At 35.0% G+C, this 14,499-nt stretch overlaps 1 protein-coding gene across 1 annotated transcript in view; it reads right to left on the reverse strand.

Annotated features, from left to right (window-relative positions):
• LOC129217678 (C-type mannose receptor 2-like) overlaps positions 1-11,642 on the reverse strand; it is a 55,187-nt gene extending 43,545 nt beyond the window's left edge. The window contains exons 1-3 of the mRNA XM_054852009.1: positions 11,568-11,642; positions 10,464-10,547; positions 8,392-8,514 (exon numbers count right to left, since the gene is read on the reverse strand). Of these exons, the coding sequence (XP_054707984.1) occupies positions 8,392-8,514; positions 10,464-10,547; positions 11,568-11,610 (250 nt within the window). The 5' untranslated portion in view covers positions 11,611-11,642. The remainder of the gene's footprint in view (positions 1-8,391; positions 8,515-10,463; positions 10,548-11,567) is intronic.
• Positions 11,643-14,499: the final 2,857 nt, after the last annotated feature.

Below are 14,499 nucleotides of genomic sequence, written 5' to 3' on the forward strand. Positions count from 1 at the left end.
TAATGCGGATACTAACAGGACAAAATTATATATCCGCAATAGAATTGGGTCCACAGGACAGGGGTTTAAAAGTGCCTTGGACTCGGGGTATTAAAAATTGTCCGCATAAGAGGGGTGTCCGTTAGGAGTGGTTTTAGTGTATCATTAGCAAGAACAGATTTCTTCCTTTCAACTCAACACTCTACTCAAAAAACTCATTTTTCCTTCGATGGTGTTCTTTCGAAGAGGGATAAAAAAAAAGAAATAGAAATTCTGTCTGTCGTAACGAATAGACATGTTTAAGTTCAGATTACGGAAAATTTTATCACACTGAAAGCCTGAAATTTTAGGAGCTCAAAGTACTTTTGGTTCTCAATACTTTCTGGTATTTTTATGAATTTGAGTTCATTAACTTTTGTGTAGCACGCATGCAAAGTAGCAAGTAAAACGCTGAGGAGAAATTTTTCCCTAGATTTTAGAATTTCATCAAGTCTGGAAAAAAAAAATATTAATTTGAATTTTGTCATCTTGAATTCAAATTATATTTTTCGCAATCACGAGTGTGTGTGTGTGTATGTAGGCGTGTGTGTTTGTGTGTGTGGGGGGAGGGTATGTGTGTTTGTGTGTAGGGGGGAGGTATGTGTATGTGTGTGTAGGCATGCGTGTTCGTGTCTGTGTGCAGGCATGAGTGTTGGTAGTTGTGTGTATGAGTGTTTGTGTGCGTGCGGGCGGAGTATGTGTATGTGTGTGTAAGCATATGTGTTTGTGTCTGTGTGCGGGCATGAATGTGTGGGTAGTTGTATGTGTTTGTGTGGGTAGTTGTATGTGTTTGTGTGTGTATGTGTAGGTGTCTGTATGTATGCGTGTGTGTAGGTGTAGGTGTCTGTATGTATGCGTGTGTGTATGTGTTTGCGTATGTGTGTGTAGGTGTGTGTATGTATGCGCGTGTGCGTAGGATATGGATGCAACCTAGAGACGGCTTTCGCTATAGGAGCAGCATCATGAGGAACCGGTCGACGGTGATGCTGCAGAGGGTGGCGGTGGGAAAATAAAATGATAGCACGCCAAAAACAGTCAAATGAAAGCAATAAGCAATCGTGATTGCTCAAAAAAAAATATCAAAAGCTCGTACTTCGTAATTACGTTGTCAACATACATGTTTTTAATGGGTTATAGTTGCAGAGCGTAAATATTGATTTTGTAAAAGATATTGGCATCCAAAGTGACTTTCAAAATAGTTCTCATGAAGAATAGCCTATTTTTAATGCGCTATAGGTCAAGTTTGTTACCTTGCATCTTCTTTTCGCTGTACCATTAGAAAGAAAAAAAAAATCAGAATATTTTAGTGACCCCTTAACTTCAAAATATTTTAGCGGCCCTGTGCGGCCGCACAGTTTGCCCCCCCCCCCCCCTAGCACGCCCCTGGTATGACGGGTGAAAATTGTTTCTACATTTGAACGAAGCAATTGCTTGTTGGTGATATTTTGATAGTTGAAATTTTAATCCTAACACCAGTGAATTAACCCTAAATTCCAGTAAATAGCATTGTTTTGATTTCTTCGTTTTGTTAAAATGGAAGTCTTACCAAGTAAAACAGTTAAGTTACCGGATCGAGTTCAACCTTGTCACAATAAAGAATTTCCCTGCATCTTAAACGTAACCAAAACATATTATTAAATTATCATGCAGTGGCGCGAGTTTCATTGTTGAAACACGCGGGTTACTCGATCATCGGCTATTATCTATATAAAGATGTAGTACCACATGTAGTCTAATCCACTCAAGAAAAACCTATCTCTACAGATCAAAACACATCAATGCAAGCAATTTTGAAAAATTGATACTCATATTGTAATATTTTGTGGTTAGTCAAAATTTATTTTTGATATTATTAAAATGATAAAATTTTTGTTATTAACGTTTGAAATATTATTTTCAATCTACTAACATTCGGTGCACTAGATATTTATGTAACATTAAGCTCATTTTCATTCCTAATATTTAGTACAATTAGTCATAAGCATGCAAAATGAAATAGTTTATTACAGTTACTGATTCAGTCCTTTGGTAAATCGCTTTCGTAATAATTTGTTGATATTCTATAATTTGCCCCCCCCCCTACTTCTACATTTAATAGATCACATATTTATTCATTACTAGCCGCCTGCGGCCACCAGCTGGTCCGCCTTTTTACGCCATTCGCCTTTTTGCGCCAGAGTTGCCGCCTTCGGCGGCTACTTAGAAAATTTAAAGACGGTATTAATCAATGTTTTTCGCTTTTTTCTCAATATTATCATTCGCCTTTTTACACCGATGTTGCCGCCTTCGGCGGCTGCTTAAACAAATTTCGTGGCGGTATCAATCAATCTATATCTATCTATATCATTAGTAGCTTGAATAAAATATTTTCTAAATCTATCTCCAGTTCTGTCGTTTGGAATATTTTTAAAGGAGGGGGAGACACAAACGACGTACTCTTCATGCAAATTTTGTCGAACAATAACAAAAAGCACTTCCACTTTTATGTGAAAGCATTGTTTTTCAAAGTCATGGTGTGTGTGTGTGGGGGGGGGGGGTCACTAACACCCCGTTGAAATTCCTTAAATGACGGGCATGCCTCTTTCTTGCTGTCTATCTACTATATCGACCTCTACATTTGTCTATCTATCAAGCTATACGATCTGTGCATATCTACCTCCTGACAGCACAATATTTTTTTATTTATATAAGTATTAATTCGAAAACAAAATCATTTTTTGTCCACTCAACCTCTATCTATTTCTTGCTGTCCATCTACTATATCGACCTCTACATTTGTCTATCTATCAATCTATACGATCTGCGTATATCTATCTCCTGACAGTACAATCTTTTTTTTATTTATATCAGTATTAATTCGAAAACAAAAACATTTTTTGTCCACTCAACCTCTATCTGTCTCTGTATCTACCTAACCTAACCGCCAATTCGTAACAGAAACGAAGATCATGCAAAAAATCGCGGGCTTTATTTAATCAAAATAGCATTCAAAAATAAAGGCTCTATGTTCCCCGTAGTGTTCAAAAAGTAGCGCTTGAAAAAAAAAAAAAAAGGTGAAGAGAAGGCAAACGATTTCAGTTGGATCACGTGATGAGGTAAACTCGGAACTCAGCCGGCAAGCGAACAGCTCGCGTTGTGTTCTGCCATTAAAAAAATTGTAAAAAAAAAAAAAACTATTGCGTATTTTTCAAAACTTTTTTCTTCTGAAGGGGGCGGAATGTTTTTACTATTACCAACTAAAATTTTAGAATTGAGGGTTCAATACTTGTCGCAGGATGGGTTTCGAAAAAAACTAAACCCAGAAAAAAATGTAAAATAAAGTTTTTTTCAAAAATCTATAAAAAATACAAAAAATGCTCTATCTTCAAAATTTTTTCATTCATCATATTTAAAATTAAATTTCCTACACAATAGTACAAAAAATATCCGTCTGGCGCGATTGGTTCGGGATCTGTGAGGTCAAAAGTACTAAAAAGTGCTAAAATAACATAAAACATTAAATAACTTTTTTCTAATTAAAATATCAAAAATCGAAGCCCGAGGTGAACAACTTCAGCAAAAACTACACCTGTATACCAAATTTCATCTTTCCAGGCCTTACCGTTTACCCGGGATGCGCGCCACAAACACACACACACACACACACAAACATCTTATTTTATTTTATGTACTAGCCGCCTGCGGCGACCAGCTGGTCCGCCTTTTTACGCCATTCGCCTTTTTGCGCCAGAGTTGCCGCCTTCGGCGGCTGCTTAGACAATTTAGCGACGGTATTAATCAATGTTTTTCTCTTTTTTCTCAATATTATCATTCGCCTTTTTACACCGATGTTGCCGCCTTCGACGGCTGCTTAAACAAATTTCGTGGTGGTATCAATCAATCTTTATCTATGTATATCATTAGTAGTTTGAATAAAATATTTTCTAGATCTATCTCCAGTTCCGTCGTTTGGAATATTTTTAAAGGAGGGGGAGACACAAACGACGTACTCTTCATGCAAATTTTGTCGAAAAATAACAAAAAGCACTTCCACTTTTATGTGAAAGCATTGTTTTTTCAAAGTCATGGTGTGTGGGGGGGGGGGGGCACTGACACCCCGTTGAAATTCCTTAAATGACGGGCATGCCTCTTTCTTGCTGTCCATCTGCTATATCGAACCCTATATTTGTCTATCTATCAATCTATACGATCTGCGCATATCTACCTCCTGACAGTACAATCTTTTTTTATTTATATAAGTATTAATTCGAAAACAAAAACATTTTTTGTCCACTCAACTTCTATCTATCTCTTTATCTACCTAACCTAACCGCCAATTCGCAACAGAAACGAATATCATGCAAAAAATCGCGGGTTTTATTTATTTAATCAAAATAGCCCTCAAAAATAAAGGCCACGTGATGAGGAAGTGCGTAACTCAGCCGGCAATGCTTACAGGTCGCGTCGTGTTCTGCATTTAAAAAATTGTAAAAAAAAAACTTTTGGGTATTTTTAAAAACTTTTTTCTTCTGAAGGGGGCGAAATGTTTTTACTATTACCAACTAAAATTTTGGAATTGAGGACTCAATACTTTTTGGGGGATGGGTTTCGAAAAAAACTAAACCCAGAAAAAAATGCGAAATAAAGGTTTTTTCAAAAATTTATAAAAATTACAAAAATTGCTCTATTTTCAAAATTTTTTCGTTCATCATATTTAAAATTAAATTTCCTACACTATAGTACAAAAAATATTTGTGTGGTGCGATTGGTTCGGGGTCTGTGAGGTCAAAAGTACTAAAAAGTGCAAAAAAACGCATAAAACATTAAATAACTTTTTTTCTATTAAAAATATGAAAAAACGAAGCCCGAGGTGCACAACTTCAGCAAAAACTGCACCTGTATACCAAATTTCATCTTTCTAGGCCTTACCGTTTTCCCGGGATGCGCGCCACACACACACACACAAACATCTTATTTTATTACTAGCCGCCTTCGGCGACCAGCTGGTCCACCTTTTTACGCCATTCGCCTTTTTGCGCCAGGGTTGCCGCCTTCAGCGGCAGCTTAGACAATTTAGCGACGGTATTAATCAATGTTTTTCTTTATATATCAATATTATCATTCGCCTTTTTACGCCAATGTTGGCTTCTTCGGCGGCTGCTTAAAAAATTTTGTCGATGGTATTAATCAATCTTTTTCTTTATACATCAATATTATCATTTGCCTTTTTACGCCAAGGTTGCCACTATCGGCGGCTGCTTAAATAAATTTTGTGTTGAATAAAGTATTTTCTAAATCTATCTCCAGTTATATGTCCTTTGGAATATTTTTAAAGGGGGGGGGGGGAGGCACAAAGAGCATACTCTTCATGCACATTTTGTCGGAAAATAACAAAAAGCACTTCAACTTTTATGTGAAAGCATTGTTTTTTCAAAGTCATGGTATGTGTTTGTGTGGGAGGGGGGGGACGGTTATTGATCCCCCGTTGAAGTTCCTCTATTTCTTACTGTCTATCTACTGTATCCACCTCTATATTTGTCCACCCTTCTTTCTCTCTATCTATCTATCTATACGAACCATGCATATCTATCCCTGATAGTAATTAACAATCCTTTTCTATGTAAAAAAAATTTTTTTTGCCCACTTAATATCATCTCTCTATCTACCAAACCTAACCACCAATCCCTACAAAAATCATGCAAAAAACCGCGGGCTTTAATTATTTACTTAAAACTGCACGCAAAAAAAAGGCCCTGTGTTCTCCGTAGTGTGCAAAAAGCAGCGCTTGCAAAAGATTTAAATAAAAAAAAAAAAAAAAAACACCGCTTTTACTGAATTAAAATGTGCACAAATATTTGACCAAAAATAAATATAGCAAAACGTCCAGAAAAAAAAGCTGGAAAAATAAAGGTATGAAATCTCTGAAAGTTAAAGGGAAAAAAAAAGTGAAGAGAAAGCAAACGATTTCAGTTAGGTCACGTGATGAGGAAGTGCGTAACTCAGCCGGCAATGCTTACAGGTCGCGTCGTGTTCTGCATTTAAAAAATTGTAAAAAAAAACTTTTGGGTATTTTTAAAAACTTTTTTCTTCTGAAGGGGGCGAAATGTTTTTACTATTACCAACTAAAATTTTGGAATCGAGAGCTCAATACTTTTTGCAGGATGGGTTTCGAAAAAAACTAAACCCAGAAAAAAATGCGAAACGACATTAATCAATGTTTTTCTCTATAAATCAGTATTATCATTCGTTTTTTTTACGCCAATGTTGCCGCCTTCGGCGGCTGCTTAAATAAATTTCGTGGCGGTGTCAATCAATTTATATCTATCTATATCATTAATAATTTGAATAAAATATTTTCTAGATCTGTCTCCAGTTTCGTCGTTTGGAATATTTTTAAAGGAGGGAGAGGGGAGACACAAACGACGTACTCTTCATGCAAATTTTGTCGAAAAATAACAAAAAGCACTTCCACTTTTATGTGAAAGCATTGTTTTTTCAAAGTCATGGTGTATGTGGGGGAGGGAGGGGGGCATTGATATCCAATGTGCAAGCAGCCACCTACGGCGGCTGTTTGGCTAACTTGTCATTTACCTTTTTACTTCAAGTTTGCCGCCTTCGGCGGTTGTTTAAATAAATTTGGCAGCAGCATTAATCAATCCATCTCTATCTTTTTTTGTGCCATTCACATTTTTACGCCAAGATTGCCGCCTTCGGCGGCTATCTACCTTTACAATCTATCTCTACATTTTCTTATCCATCTCTATTTATTTTGACCTCCTCACCCATTTCCTAATAAAAACAAAGAACACTCAAAAAACCGCTTTTTTTTATTTAAGTAGAGCAAAAAAAAAAAAAAAAAAAATAGCTCAAATTCCCCGTAGTGTGCAAAAAGTAGCGTTTGACAAAGATAAAAAAAATCTCGCTGTTTTTATTGAATTAATGCGCACAACTATGAAATGTAACGTAATATAGATACAGTGAAAGGTCCAGCGTGGGGGGGGGGGGGATGGAAAAAGAAATAAATGCAATCCCTAAATAAAACAAAAAAAAGGGGAAAGAAAAAAAGCAAGCGTTGCCGAAAAAACACGTGGTCATCACGTCAGAAAATGTAGAAGTAAGTTATATAGTAAAAAATAAAGATTAACATTGCTTGCGATTAAGATTCCATCGTAAATATCGAATCGAAACCCAAGTAGTGACGTCACAGGCATAAAAGATTGAAGAACGCTTTTTTCGACTGATGCGTGAAAGGACATGATGTGTTCAGCATTAAAAAAATTGTAAAAAAAAAACTATTGCGTATTTTTAAGAACTTTTTTCTTCTGAAGAGGGCGAAATGTTTTTACTATTACCAACTTAAATTTCAGAAATGAGGCTTTGATACTTCTCGCAGGATGGTATTAGAAAAAAATAAAACCCAGAAAAACATGCAAATTAAAGGTTTTTTCAAAAATTTATAAAAAATACAAAAATTGCTCTATCTTCAAAATTTTTTTGTTCATCATATTCAAAATTAAATTTCCGACACTATAGTATCAAAAATATTTGTCTGGCGCGATTGGTTCGGGGTCTGTGAGGTTAAAAGTACTAAAAAGTGCTAAAAATCACATAAAACATTAAATAACTTTTTTTCTAATTAAAATATCAAAAATCGAAGCCCGAGGTGCACAACTTCAGCAAAAACTACACCTGTATACCAAATTTCATCTTTCTAGGCGTTACTGTTTTCCCGGGATGCGCGCCACACACACACACACACACACACATACACACACACACACACAAACATCTTATTTTATTATATGTATAGAAGAAGATAGATATGTATAGAGTATAGATAGATAGAAGATAGATAGATAGAAGAAGATTTAAGTTATTTCCTTATTCATTCACACTATTCTATACACTCCTTTATTTTTCTCATATAATTGATTTATGATTTTATTCGTTTATTGAATCATTATGTCTTCATTTGTTCGTTTATTATTTCATTTATCAATTTCTTCATTCATTCTTTTATTTACTCATTCATTTGATCAAAAATATTTCCAATTGTCAAATAAAAACTCTGTTATTAGAAAAATATTTGATTTTTAGGAAAAAAAAGAAAAGAGAAATTTTTATTTTTTTCTAGGTACAAATTTACTGTAAAAAATTAAAAATAATGTTTCAACGTTTATTCTGAAACGAATATATTTTTATGCATCTGCAATTGAAAATTTGCTAGATGGCAAAATGTAGCTGATAACGGGAGTAGTTTAATAGTTTATCAAAAATTATAGCTTGTTAAAAATTTCTTTATTTGAAAAAAAAAGGGCATTACTTCCCGGCCCACCTAATAAATCTACATATCAACTTTCAGAATTTATGTAATTTAAAAATTAAATCATTTACCAAATTCCTCTTCGCTACTTATTGTAGCCAATTTCCCACCAACATCGGTGCAATATTCTAATGCTTTCCACCAGGTTACTTTCATAATCTTCTTGCTGCCTCCAATTTTGTAACAGTTCTGCTCTGTAAAAAATAAAACTTGAATCTACATCAAATTATTTGGAACTATTTCCTCAGTTTCTGAACAATCTATGATTTTCTAAAAATGAATTTCATGCTAACTTTAAACCGGCTGCGACGATGTCGTAATTTTTTGTCGCCACCTTCTCTACGTACGTCATCAATTTCACGTAATTGACACGGTCTTCCGCTCAGTTATTGGATGTCATTTATTCGGCTATTAAGAATATTCTACAACAAAAGGGCCGTGATTTGCTGATTGCGCTGTGACTTTACGTGTAAAGCCTTGATTTCCTAGAAGAATCGCCGATCTTTGGCGTCGCTCCTAGCCGTGACCCTGAAATCAAAGTCAAGTGGATTCCAGCGTGGCCATTCACGAAGTCGAATTAGCTTGTGCGAGCATGCGCAGAAGAATCAAGTTTTCGTCTCGGCGAGGAGCGACGTCGATGATCGGCGTGTTCGCTCCTTAAAAACCAAGGCTAAAGTGAAAAACCACCGCTGTTGGTGTAAAGCCGCCGCAACAGTCACAGCAGCCACGTGCCTTGTGAACAGCACAAATGCTCCTAATTGTGAGTGTGATGATTGTTCCGCTTTAAAAACTACTTGAAAGATTTTGAATATTGTACTACTTTCAAAAATTGGAGATAAATTAACATCATGTAAGCAAAAACTTGAAAAATATTGCTTACACGAGTTTTTCAGAAACTGACATTTTTATTTATAAAGAGGAATACTCTAAAAGCTCTTTTCGGCGATTTAATTTTTGGGCTTTTTAATTTATTGGTCAAAAACTTTAATTCTGCTTTTTTTTTTGTTGGTGCTTTTTATTATTTCTGTGCATAGGCCAAACGTGGGTTACTTCATCAACCATTATTTGTTCTTCTACATTTGAAAGCAAATTCTAGGCATAACACAAGATTTTTAAAAAATTCAAAGGGTAATGAAAAAACAACAATAGTGTGCAAAATGTAGTGACACCCAAAATGAAACTTTTTGGGAACAGAAAATTTTCAATTTCGTGAATGAAGTTCGAATTTTACCGAATGAGAAAATACGAAGATAAGCACAGATCATACACACATAGCATCAAGCGAGATGGTATGTTAGGCATGATAAAAAACAATTTAAAAAAAGAAAATTAATTTGAATTCTGAAATTTTCAATTCAAATTATGTTTTTCGCAATCACGAACTGAGACAGGACCCTACTCATTGGATTTATTATTTCTAGAAACGGCTCCTGTTCCCCCCAAGTCTGCCTTTCCTCCTGGGCGGTTACTTGTGAATAGTTGTGTGTGTGCGTAGACCTGTGTGTATGTACGTAGGCGTGTGTGAGTGTATGTGTGTGAACGTGCGTGTGTGTAGGACATGGACGCCTCCGACCAGGAGAAGCGGATAGCTCCAAACCGCAGCAGCAGCGCCGCCAGCAGAGGACGGTGGGCGGTGGTGCTGCAAAGGCTTCTGGTCCAAGTTGAAAAAGGTACGGACACCAAAAACGGTCAAATGAGAACAATAAGCAATCGTGATTGCTCAAAAACTTGAAAAGAAAGTAATTTCTAAGCATAACACAGGATTTAAAAAAAATACAGAGTGTAATGAAAAAACAACAGCAGTTTGTAAAGTGTAGGGACACCCAGAATGAAAATTTTTGGGAGGGGGGAAATTTTCAATTTTCGGAATGAGGTCCGAATTTTACCGAATGAGGAAATAGGAACATCCACACGCATAGCATCAAATTAGATAGTATGTTAGGCATCATTAAAAACAATTTAAAAAACTTTAAAAAAAAGAAAAAAAAATTCAATTTCTCCAAATATTATCGCTCAGAATATTTCATAGAAAATTTTCCGAATCATCAGCGAAATTTGCCGAATGAGGACTTTTTTGGGAAGGTGACAGTGACTTCCCGTGACCTCCCATCAGGGTGCCCCTGTCAAAGTGACAGCTACTTACCGAAGGCGTACCATCCTTCTTCACAGGCCAGAACAGTTCTGGTCAACAGCGTTGCGGGTGGGGCTCCAACACTCAAGGCAAAACCTAAAAAACATCTCAAAATGATTCAGCGGTAAGAAGTCGTGAAATCCCTTTTATACAGTGCTGCAGTTGGAAAAAAATATATATTAAGAAAAATGCATCTTTTTGTAGGTTAGGTGTTATAATTAGCGATATTTTGTTGGGTCAAAAAATGTTAGTTTAGAGTATTTATGCCAGATTTAATATATTTATTAAAGCTGGTTTAAAACCGATTTCCATTAAAATTATATTATGTTTACCCAATTATTTCGGAGAACGACAATCACCCTCCCCCCCCCCAACTACAGCACTGTATTTATGAAAATACTTTAGCGGAAGAAACTGAAATGTAGTACTTTGAGTTTTTAGAAACTTGGTCCGTTTACATTGAAAAAAAAAAAAAAAAAACTGGTTAATTGGAAGTTTCTTATAACAGGAATAAAATTTCTCATACTTCGGGATAAAAGCAAATCATTTCTAGTAGAATATGCGTAATCTTAGGCAAGTGAAAGCTAAAACTTTACAATGGTATTATAAAAACAGTTTAATTTTATCTTACAAGAAATTGCACTTGATTACAAGTGCTTTACAGACAAGTGAAATATTCAATATATATATATATATATATATATATAAATCAGCTAAAACCACCTAAAGAGAAAATTATGGAAAATCATCAAAGTTTAACTATCGCCACTTTTGGCTTACTTACCTTACAATTTTTTAAAAATCAATTTGATTAAATGGGCATTGTGAAGCAAAAGGATGTAAGTGGACATTTTCAAGTTTTGAGTAAAAGGCATTTAAAGATAAGGTCCTAGGTAGGCTTTCGTTGAAATCTTCTTCTAAAGCACGCTGTACAGCAGCACCTACCAGGGCACTTGTACCATCTCTTACCCCTAGACAGTGGAGAGGTTCACCTACCATTTGTACGGGTTATCTCCAAAATTTTTGATTTTGTCACTTACATCCGTTTGCTTCTCACTGCCTCAAACGTAAAAAAAAATAAGTAGGATTCCTGAAAAATGAGAAACTAAAGTATACCTTTGAGAGTGGTAAAGATAAAGCACCATATTATCAATTCCATCGCAGGTAAGGCATTTGTGTTCACCGGATGGAACTTCATTAAACACTGGTAGATGATAACGACCCGAATCCGGGAAATAATATTCCTTCCTCCAATACTCTTTAATTCGTTCGATTCAACTGTTTCGTAAATACGTTTGTTGTGACGTGCAGAATTCCTGAACATCAATTCTTTGATTAACAAAAATGTTTTATCAAATGAGTTGACTTGTATTCCGTTTATGAATATGTTTTTCAATACCGCTAGAGATTAAAAAAATTCGTAACTGTGGCGAAAAATAATAAATTAAAAGAAACTGTAAATGAAAGTAAATAGATATACAGGGAAATCCCGTTACAACGAACTTTAAGGACAGCAAGTTTTGTTCCTTGTACCGAGAATTTCGTTGTGATGGAATTCAAGTAATGTTGCGACAATTAAATCGGCACTGAAAATGTATTTCATTGAAACCGATATGTCGTTGAAATGATAGTTGTTGTAACGGGATTTCTCTGTATAAAAAAGTTCAAAAAAATACACTCTTTGATTCTCTGTATTTCACACAATGTACCTAAAAAATAATACTCTAGATTTAAGAGCACTCGTAACTTGTTACTTCGCTACATACTTGACCCCTTAAGTCTCCCCTAATGTGATTGGTATACAGGGTGTTCCGTTTTATCATGAAAGACATTTATTTTCGCAACCGTTAGTCCTAGTTGTATACATTCGAGTCCCGACTTACGCGAGGGATGCGTTCCAAGATCCTTCGCGTAAGTTGAAATTTCGCGTTGTGGAAAGGGTATGTGTAAAAACTTTTATAAACATATCCATATGAATAAAGACATTTGTAAAGACCGCCTCAAATTGTTAAAAACCATTTCTTAACTTTACATTACTGTTTCTTAAATAAAAATTGAATTTTTATTTATTGTATTTAAAAAAAAAACGTTTTATTTAACATAAAAAGCTGCTACGATGCACAAAATCAATGATCAATGGGAAAGGAAGACGTAAAATAAACCACTACGGTACGTGCATTTTGTAGTAAGAAAAACGAATGCACTATAGTTGTTGAAACTTTCTCTTTTTCCTTCTATCTTCACAAACTTTAAATGAAACAGCGCTTTCAGGTGTCATTATATTTCATCAACTTTCCCATATAGAATAAAAAAAAATAAATGGAAAATGAGGAGTAGTTATTTGTATAAGCGATGTTTAGACTAGTACGGTGTGGGAACTTCCGCTCTCAGTGATGCCAAGGGATGAAGGTCCATTCACGAAAAAAACCGCGATTCCCTTCGGAAAATTTTCGTGTTGCGGGTGAAGAATTCGCGTTAGGAATAAAATTCTTTACCGGGGAAAAAATCGCGTTATAGCCATTTCGCGTAAGTCGGATCGCGTTGCAGTGGGAGTCCACTGTACTTCCAATTACAAAGGTCCCCTAACTTATATTTAGGGAAATGATCTCCATTGAAAAATAATTCCAACACAAAAAGTTTGACCAATATTCACCGAGATATAAAACGCGCCCTTTTGTGACTTACACCACTTTACACTCGCCGTCAATAACACCTTCTGGGGGGAAATATAGCGGTTAATAACGGTTTAAAACTATATGTGTGTATATAGAGTGTGGGTTTTCTAAGTATTCCAGGTTTTGTAGTGTTTTTTGGCGTATCATGGCATAACATTTGCATTTATTTTGGAATAGCAATGAAAAATATAAATATTTGTTTGTTTTTTTCTTCGACAACTGTCATTTCTCTGAAAGCGCGACAAGTTCCAATCACATCTTTTGTACGGTCCCTTAAAACTTCGAACTCGAATATCTCCTAGAGTTTTGGTCACACAAATGTCAAACCTTTTGTGTTCGTAATATCTTTCAATGGAGATTATTTCCCTACACATAAGTTAGGGGACCTAGGACCCGTATAAAAAGTTAAATCTTGTATTTTTTGTCTCTTTTTTATTTTTGCTTCAAACTTTCAATGTCCTAATTCTGCCAATTAAGCCAAAACAACAATTCCCACCAATATTTTTAGCACATCTGTGCCTAGTACGAAAACCACTTTGCTGCTTAATCTCTTGTTTGAGATTTTCAGCTGCAAGTTTTCAATCTTAGCATAACTAATTGGTGATTAATATAGTTGAAGGAAGCATAAGTAGAAAAATATTCGGTTATGCGAAGAATAACAATGTGTCGAAGAGTCTCTTTTTTCGACAAGTAAGTGGTTATTGAATATTTGTTTAACTCTTTATATCACCCAGTAATATATCTGAAACAAACACAACAGCCTACATCTTTTACCCAGCTAGTTTTGATGAATGATTTCCTTGAGATTGTTTCTATTTTTTAACATTTTAACAAATATTGCTCAACTCTGTCTAATAGAAATTACTGAGGTGATTTGAAGAACTTAAGTTTAGTCTATTGCTAATATGGTTGCAGGTGTTTTTTGCAGACTTTTTGTAATGTTTTAAAAATTAGGCTTTTAAAAGTTTTTTTTTTTTTTTTTCAGTAACGTAACATCAAGTTCTTTGTGTTAAAATGTCGTTTTATGTTTATTGCAATTATCTACTTATCTTCAATAGATTATCGAATTAACGTTGTAATTTTGAATGCTATTTTTTGCGTGCTTAGAATGATGTATTCTAATGAACGTTTTTTTTTTTTCTTTTCAAACCGGAGTTGTTGAAATATAAAGGGAAGGGTAAAGATGTTTGGACGTAGTTAAAAGAAAATGTGTACGTGAAATATTTTTATGTTTAGTGAAAGCTATGTTATGTAAGTTTTTTTTATGTCTAAATGCTTATATTTTATTTAACGTATAGCCGAACTCGCATATAGCGAGCCCTGTTTTAACGAGAACTCGGATACAACGGAGAAATCAGAAAGATTTGTTAGGT

The sequence above is a fragment of the Uloborus diversus genome, chromosome 2, assembly GCF_026930045.1.
Source record: "Uloborus diversus isolate 005 chromosome 2, Udiv.v.3.1, whole genome shotgun sequence".
Classification (NCBI taxonomy): Eukaryota; Metazoa; Arthropoda; class Arachnida; order Araneae; family Uloboridae; genus Uloborus; species Uloborus diversus.